The sequence below is a fragment of the Octodon degus genome, unplaced genomic scaffold, assembly GCF_000260255.1.
Source record: "Octodon degus isolate 3935 unplaced genomic scaffold, OctDeg1.0 scaffold00019, whole genome shotgun sequence".
NCBI classification, from domain to species: domain Eukaryota; kingdom Metazoa; phylum Chordata; class Mammalia; order Rodentia; family Octodontidae; genus Octodon; species Octodon degus.
This window is the reverse complement of record NW_004524595.1, coordinates 3,190,240-3,199,315: the sequence shown is the minus strand read 5'-3', so window position 1 is coordinate 3,199,315 and position 9,076 is coordinate 3,190,240. Positions and strand designations below refer to the sequence as shown.

At 42.1% G+C, this 9,076-nt stretch overlaps 1 protein-coding gene across 1 annotated transcript in view; it reads left to right on the top strand.

Annotated features, from left to right (window-relative positions):
- Wdr43 (WD repeat domain 43) overlaps positions 1 to 9,076 on the top strand; it is a 73,741-nt gene that overhangs the window by 7,433 nt on the left and 57,232 nt on the right. Inside the window, exon 2 of the mRNA XM_004627386.2 lies at positions 4,811 to 4,948. Within this exon, the coding sequence (XP_004627443.1) occupies positions 4,811 to 4,948 (138 nt within the window). The remainder of the gene's footprint in view (positions 1 to 4,810; positions 4,949 to 9,076) is intronic.

Genomic DNA, 9,076 nt, shown 5'->3' with positions numbered 1-9,076 from the left:
GGGGCGGGCTGGCTGGCATGTGGTGCTGGGGGATTGAACCGTGGTCCCTGTGCTTCGCTGAACTTGTTCTAAGTAGGTGCTTTAGACCACTGAGCCATCTCTCCAGCCCCTCAATAGAAATTTGACTTGCTGGTTATCAACTATGGAGCAGCCTGACAAGAGTATAAAATAAGTGGATAATTCACTAGAAACTGGGTTCTAGATACTAATTTTAATAGTTCAAAACAAAGTTTAGTAACAAATGTTTAATAGGCACCCATTATAATCACTAAACTGTGAATTCAGCATTATTTGTATCTGATCAACTATACAAACATCACAATTTTTCTTTTGACAAGAAATAGGAATCCCAAAAACGAGAGGAAACTACTAAATAAAGGTTGAATCTGCCAGCCTAGCACCATAATTTCAGTCTTTGAGCCTCCCGAAGAGCTGGAAAAAGGACATGGGAAGACGTGAGCAGCTGAAATTGTGAAGAATAGTTCCTGACTTGGGACCCCATTTTCACGCTGAGACCACGTAGTCTAGCCAAGAGGAAAATCGCTGACACTGGAGATGGCACACAGAAAAATTTGGGAACAGAAGGCCAAGGAGGCCACTGCAGGCAGGAGAGCAGTGTGCACAGAGTGCAGTGCTTGCAGCAGCCTCAGGAGCTAAGGGTTTCTTCTTGGCTTCGAGGTCCTTTTTAATCTCTTCAAGGTTTTTAGCCAGGTTTGGTATGTCATAGTTCTGAGCCAGGTACATTCCCACCACGTTGCCAAAAGTAAATCCAAGCAGGAACTGGAGCATGTTGTCGGCGGGGAGAACCCGAATTGAGGATTTTAAAGATTCTTAGATTTTAGGATATTTTTGTAGACTTCTACTGGTTAAGCATCTCTAATCTGAAAACTGATATGAAATGCTCTAGAATTTCAAATTTTTGGTGTAGGGATGTTTGAATTACAGAGGTTAGTATGCTTCTTTTTACTTTCCTTTCATGAAATGTTTATGTTCATAACCTTATGTGGAAGCCACATTTGCCCGCTGGGATCTTTGAAAGGCATTATTTATTTATTTTTGAGATAGGGTCTCACTATGTAGTTCAGACCAGCCTTGAACTCACTGTGTAACCCAGGCTGGCGTTGAGCTTGTGGCTGTCCTGCCTCACCTCCTGAGTGCTGGATTACAGGTATACACTATCAGGCCTGGCTAACAGCAGCTTTAGATACTTGTATATGAGGTGTAATTGAAATACATGGTGATGGGCTGGCCAAATAGCTCAGATGATTAAAGTTCCTGCAAGCAGGGGCAGGGGATTCGATCCCCAGTGCCGGCCTGGCCCTAGGGGCCCACTGAGATGGCCATTGAGACTGGGTGTGGTAACTCACGCCTGTAATTCCAGCTCTTAGGAGACTGTAAACAGGCCAATCACTATGAGTCTGATCTAGTAGTGAGACCCTGAACACCCTGTAAACCCTTCCCTAAAATTCCAAAAAAAAAAAAAAAAAAAAAAAAAAAGACAAGTGAAATACGTGGTGAATGTTCACATTCTAAAAAAAAATTATTTCAGCAAAATACATAATGCCATTAATTCCCCTCAAAATACTGCTCCTTGTTTCAAAAGCCCTTATTTCACTGTTCTTGCCTTTTTTTGAAGCAGTTTTGGGAGAGGGTGGTTTTTTGTTTTTTGTTTTTGGAGGGGTACAGGCAGTTGAACTCATGACCTTGCACTTGCCAGGCAGGTGCTGTGCACTGAGCTACATCCCCAGCAATTTTTTAAAAAGAATATTTCTATGAGGTGTAATAAAAAATAGTGAGTGCTGCTATCAAGGCCTACCAATACAAAGGCAGGCTTAAAAACAGGATATGTCCTCATCTACCATATTCACTGGAACTGGCACTGTGTGACTTCTGGCTCTTCTCCCAAAGTCAAAATGACCATGAAAATAAACTTCTGAATGAATTTGGGACATAAAGACAGTCCCAGTGGTACAATAAAGATGCTCATGAAAGAGAACTAGAATTGCTTCAGAATGTAGCTGGAAGGAGGGAGTGTGTTTATTTTTATTTTTATTTTTTTCATTTTATTTATTTATTTGTTTGTGTGTGTGTGTGTGTGTGTGTGTGTGGCCAGCTCAGCCCACCAGGGGGCGGGGCTGGCTGGCATGTGGTGCTGGGGGATTGAACCGCGGTCCCTGTGCTTTAGCTGAGCTTGTTCTAAGTAGATGCTTTAGACCACTGAGCCATCTCACCAGCCCGGGAGTGTGTTTAAAGAGTTGAAAAGGGGGACACTATTTTGAGGAGGCTTAATGGCAGTGTGTCTTTTATTGTAGCCATTTAATTTTTTTTTTTAAATTTATTTATATGTGTGTGTGTGTGTGTGTGTGTGTGTGGTACCGGGGATTGAACTCGGGACCCTGCGCTTGCCAGGCAAGTGCTTATTCCACTGAGCTATCTCCCCCGCCCTAAGAGGCATTATTGTAGGAGGATCCTAGACCACTCAGTGCAGAGGTTTCAGTGTTTCAAGCAGGTTAAATGTTACTGATGAGACTTCAGGATTTATACTGTGGCTTTCCAGTTATAACTTCTGTTTTGTGTTTATTAACATGGAAACATTGCTAAGTAACATTTGCAGGATGTTACTGTTTTCTGTAAGAAGTAACTTCTGTTAAATCTTTTTTTTTTGGTGGAACCGGGTATTGAACTCAGGCCCTTGTGCTTGTCAGGCAAATGCTTATTCTACTGAGCCATCTCCCTGGCCCCCTTTTTTTTTTTTTGGTATCAGGGATCAAACTTGGGACCTTGTGCTTGCCAGGCAGATGCTTAAGCATTGAGCTATCTCTCCAACGCCTGTTAAATCTTTGGTTTTTTGGGGCTGGAGAGATGGCTCAGTGGTCTAAAGCACCTACTTGAAACAAGCTTGGCAAAGCACAGGGACCGCGGTTTGATCCTCCAGCACCACATGCCGGCCAGCCGCGCCCCCTGGTGGGCTGAGCTGGCCACACACACACACACACACACACACACACTAAATAAATGTTAAAAAAAATCTTTAAAAAAATCTTTGGTTTTTGTTTATCTAAGTTTCTAGTCAAATTCTTCAAATATAATATCCCCCTAAAATAATTACAAGAAAAAATGGAAAAAGCTTTAGAAACTTACTCAGATCTTTACACACTGGTAATATTATAGTTTTCCATTTGTTTTTTTTTTTTTTTTTTTTTTTTTTTTTTGGCAGAACTGGGGATTGAACTCAGGCCCTTGCGCTTGCCAGGGAAGCACTTATTCTACTGAGCCATCTCCCCAGACCCCTTTGGTGGTTCTTGATTTTAATGTTTTTTGCTTGTTTTGCTTTTGAGATAGGGTCTTGCTTTTGTACTTCACACTGTCCTTGAACTTACTCTGTAGCCCACATTGGTCTTAAACTTAAGGTGATCCCCCTGCCTCAATCTCCCAATTGCTGGGATTAGAGGTATGCCCCATTCATTTAGTAGTTCTTGGATTGGACAGATTTTCATGTGTCATGGTTTTTTGTGCTACAGAGCAGAGGTCTTGTACTATTAAAAAAAGTTTCCTTTTGTATGGCATTGGTTTGTTTTATGCTATAAAGAATCTGAGAGTAATTTCTCAGATTCCTTTTTTTTTTTTGCGGAACTAGGGGTTGAACTCAGGCCCTTGTACTTGCCAGGCAAGCACTTATTCTACTGAGGCATCTCCCCAGCCCCTAATTTCTCAGATTCTCAAGAGTTTTTTTTTTTTTTTTTTTTTTTTTTGAGACAGGGTCTAACTACATTGCAGGCTGGCCTTGAGCTCACTTTGTAGTCCAGCCTGGTCAAACTCAATAATCTTGCCTTAGTCTCCTAGTGCTGGGATTACAGGTGTGGGCCACCACACCCAGCTTTCCTCAGAGCTTTTTTTGGAAAAAGACTGAAACATAAGGCGTTGAGCCTTTGTAAAAAATGGGGAAGAGAAGTTTTAAAATCAAATAAATTTTCAGGATTGTAAGCTCTGGTGTAGTGATATATTTTTTTTTAGTGACATGGTTTGGTTATATAGTTAAGACTGCTGGCCTTGAACTGTGTAGCCCAAGCTGGCCTCAAACTCATGGCAATCCTCCTGCCTCAGCCTGAGTGCTGGGATTGCAGGCCTGTTCTTTCACACCTATTCTGGTGTTGTGATTTTAAATGGTGATTTTTGATTGTTTGCTAGACAGATGTGAGCTGTTAGCATTATATTTGTGATTAAAGTTTATGTTATTTGCTGCTACATGGAAACTTCTGCCTTTTAAGCTGTCAGAATTGCCCAGCAAACATGAAGCTCTCACAGTAGTGCTGATCTGCCATTGGAGCCACTCCTGTATGTGCCTGGAGTGGCTATACAAGGTGTTGATGCAAGCTGAACTGAATGCATATTTATAAACATAAAAACATTTAAGTCTCTCTTCTAGAAATTAGGCTAGAATTTGAGGAAAGGTTGGGGCCAGGGAAGGGAAGTGGTGTTGGTTGCTCAGATTTGGTGAAGTGGAAGGTTCTCTTGGGCCTGTCAGGAAGGAGGTGGGGTGGGAGACGTGGAGAGAGCTCGGGACTGTGTGGGCCTAGTAAGACAGTTCCTAGAGTGTGTCCGGTGTGCTGCCTTCTGCGCTGGGAGTGGGGCAGAGAGCACTAACTTTCTTTTCCCATTGGAAATTTTTTTTTTTAATAGTTTAAAATAAAAGTGCATTCTTAGCCTCCTTTTAAAAAGTATCTTTTGTGGGCTTTCAGGTATTTGTGAGTTAATGAAGTTTTAGTATTTGAAATATTAACTAAAAATATTGTTTTTAATTTTTTTCTAGGAAAGCCACCAGAGGAAAAAACGGAAATCAGAAGCTATAGGAATGAGTGACCAGATTGACTTGTTGGCTCTTGGTACAGCAGTTGGTAGCATTTTATTGTATAGTACAGTAAAAGGAGAATTGCACAGTAAATTAACAGTAAGTGTATTTATGTGTATTTTATATAAAGATGTGATGAGAACTGAGATTATTAGAAACACTTCAAGAGGGCCAGCAAGATAACTTAGTTGACTAAGTGCCTGCTTAGGCAAGCACAGGGTCTGGGGGTTCAATCCCTGACCTCACATGCCTTGCTGGCTTCACTCCTGGGTGCACTGAGTTGGACACCAAGACAGGGCATGGTGGTGTATGCCTGTAATCCCAGCGTTGGGGAGGCTGAGATGGGGGAATCACTATGAGTCCAAGCTGTGTAGTAAGAACCTGTACCAAATTCATTAAAGAAAAAAAGAAGTACTTCAAGAGATATGATGAGATCTGTACTATATGGGCAGTTTTCTTTCCTTTCTAAAGAACTGAAGTTTTTGTTTTGTTTTGTTTGGAGACAGGGTCTCACTGTAGTTCTGGAATGCCCTCAGCTCACTATGTAGCGCATGCTGTCAGGCTGGCCTTGAATTTGTAATGATTTTCCTGCTTCAGCCTACTAAATGCTGGACTAATAAGCATGTACCACCATACCTGGCTTAGTAGTAATATTTATTTATTATTATTATTTTAATTATTTGTTGCATGATTTGCATTTTTTTTATTTTATTTGTGTGTGTGTGTGGCCAGCTCAGCCCACCAGGGGGCGGGGCTGGCTGGTATGTGGTGCTGGGGGATTGAACCGTGGTCTCTGTGCTTGCTAAGCTTGTTCTAAGTAGGTGCTTTAGACCACTGAGCCATCTCACCAGCCCCAGTACTATTTATTAAGAGCTGAATTAGGTAGCATCTTTGCTAGTGGTTTTAGTGTGAAGAATTACTGAAGTTAGCATGAGGAAAGGTCAAAGGAACTAAGATTATCCCAGGTAGCAGGAAGTAGCTACTTTGGGTAAGAGGTGCAAAGGAGGCAGTTGGATTTACTGCTGAAGCTGAGACCTTTGAGGAGTAGGTCTTCTGTTGGTGTTGTCTCTTAAGGAGTGGCCACATGAATTGGTGCAACAGTTTGGGATGGGGGGAGGTTTCCCACTGCCTGATGTCTCTGCAGAAAGGTGATGGAGCTGGCTTTTCTCAAGTTTGGAAAAGTAATACTTGGGGCTCAGCTGCTGCTGGTGGTACCCACTGATGGGATAAAAAACAAGCTATTGGGGCCGGGGAGATAGCTCAGTGGAATAAGTGCTTGCCTGGCAAGTATGAGGTCTTGAGTTCGATCCCTGGTACCACCAAAAAAAAAAAAAAAAAACCAAGCTATTGAGGTGATGCAAACAAAGGGACAGGAAGACCCCCTTCAGCTGGGTCTACTCCCTGCACCTCTACTTATAGAGCTTCTGGATCCAGCTGGCAAAACAGAAATAAGGTATGCAGAGTCTCAGCCCCAGAACTTTAAACTGGAGCAGATTTAAAAAAAAAGTTTTTTGTTTTCTTGTACCAAGAATCAAATTAAGTGAGATAGTGAGGTTAAGCTTAAGAGCCTAAATTGTTTGATAATAACAATAAGCTTGTCTTCTGGATGGTTAACAACCTAAGTTTGCAGACCAAAATTGCAGAAAAAGGAGGGCTACAAGGAAAGCCAACATTTTGGCCCTAGTCTTCTAAGGTCAATTAAGACTCAGGACATATGAGAACCTGTACTGTAACGTCATGTACCTCGGTAGTGTCCCAAATTTTCTGATCAAGAAGATTATGGGGCCAAAGAGGAAAAGTGATCGATGACGTCGAGTGGGCCTAAGGAGAGTCACATGGGGAGAAGACACTCTCTCAGGCTTTCACGGAGAGCACAGTGGCCAAGCAATGGCCGTGACTCATCCACATGGCTGCACTGACAAAGGTTCTACAATCTGAGGTACAGGATCTCAGGATAAATCCTGAGGGCATTTCACTGACCTTCTCAGACCCAAAAGCTACAACTCTTGTTGCATAGGTCCTGCTTTACCTTGGTCTTAACCATCCAGTAGAAAAGTATGAAGACGAAATATAGGAAGTAAAGCCATGTTGTTATGTTGAGCTGTGGGGGACTCAGGTCAATAATTTCTGGCATTGCCAGTTAAACAGAAGACCCAATGCTATTATGGGCTACTGGACTCTTTTAGAATATTTTGCTGAGTTTACACACCTATAATATTCAATAACGGAACTTAGAAAAAATGGGGTATGCCTATGAATGTCCATTTTGTATCTGTGTATTCAAAGTGGTTGGGATAGATTTATAGTTGCATCCTCTTAATGAATAGAATAATTTGTTCTAATGGTGTTTGTAAATAGGATCACAAGTCCACATCTTGTACAACAATTAACCACTAAGAAGAATATATGCAGTATAATATTTGTTGAAACTACTTCCAATTTGATTTGAAACTGTCTCATTGCTATCTGTTTATCAATAAAACTTTGAAAAAAAAAAAGAATCAAATTGAGGCTAGCGTTGAGCTCACCTTGTAGCCTAGGCTGGTCACAAATTTGCAGTAATCCTCTTGCCCCAGCCTCCCAAGTGCTGGGATTATAAGTGTGTGTGTAAGTGTGTGCCACCATGCCCAGCTCACTTCCCCATTCTTCCTTCTTTTCATTATCTTTATTATAAGAAAAACACAGCAAAACAGAGTAAAAAAGTGGTAGGGGTGAAAAATATGGAAAATGTAATTATCAAACCAACTGCCCAAATATGGCCTTGTGTTACAGAGGAGAGTGATGTGGCTCTGAACCACATTTGCCTTTCCTTTTTTTTTTTTTTTTTTTGGAACTAGGGATTGAACTCAGGCCCTCGTGCTTGCCAGGCAAGCACTTATTCTACTGAGCCATCTCCCTGGCCCAGCATTTGCCTTTCTTGACTCAGTCTTACCCTTAGCAGGGCTGGACTCAAGGGTTCCATTTTCTAATCCCTTCTTTAACTGAGTTTGAAAAGGTTTTATAGTTCGCAGGCTTTCAAGAAACTAGTTTGGAGAAAGAAAAGATGTTTTGGCCCTTTGTTTCAGTGTCTTCTCTGTGCCTGTGGGGTTGTCCTCAGCCCAGCCCCTCAGTATCTGTTGATGCCAGAGAGATGAACCCCATGGAACTGGAGGAAACTGCGCTACACAGTGGATGGGGAAGTGGGCAGCATCATACTTACGTAGAAGTTGGCCAGGAGGTAGAGTATAATAGGCAGATGCTAAAGAACTTGTGGGAAGAGGTAAACTGGAACCCGAAGTTCACCTGCTCCCAGTGTGTCAGTAGGTAAGCCTTTCCTTGGTCAGTAGTCTCAATGCTGTAGGAAGACACTCAGGTAGTGGATGGCATTGGTCAGGGTCCGGATAACAGGAATGCTAAGGAAGGGATGCTCAGTAGAGCCATGAGCAGGAATCCTAGCAAGGTGATGTAGGCAGCCAGAGGCCTTGACTCTCCGTCACTCGGGTGTTGGGCTTTAGTCCACTGCATGCCACCCCTACCTTCATCCTTTTGCAATCAGCAGATCAGGCAGGAGTTGAACTTAATTTCCTTTTAACCCCAGTTGGAGCATTTCCCCCAGTCGTCTCCCTGAAAAACCACAATGCTCTGGACTCTAGCAGGCGCTTTCTCCTATGCACTGTTTCTCAGTTGGATTGCTTGTGTTACTGAACAGTAGCAAGGGAGCCAAAGAGTTTGAGTGTTTAGGCTATTTATATCTAGTGTAAAATGACTTTGGAAAATGTTCTTATTTTGTGTTTACATCATCAACGGAAGGACAGTACCTCTACTCCAGTGATGTTATTGTGACTACTGAATATACCATTGATGCAGTGGTAATGATTAAAAAAACCCATCTAATTTGGTAGATGAAGAATTTTCTTTTTCTTTTTGTGGAACCAGGGATTGAACTCAGGCCCTTGCACTTGCCAAGGAAGTGCTTATTCTACTGAGCCATCTCCCCAGCCCCCAGATGAAGAATTTTGTCTGAATTTTTTTTTCTTTTTTTATCTTTTTGATACAGAGTCTCACTATGGAGTTTGGACTTGGCCTCAAACTCACAGAGATCCTCCTGCCTCAGCCTCCACTCAGCCTATTTATCTGATTTAAATCTGCACTCAGAAGTTGTTTTCAGGGGCTGGGGAGATAGCTCAGTAAAATAAGTACTTACCTGGCAAGCAAGGGCTTGAGTTCAATCCCCAGTTCCACCAAAAA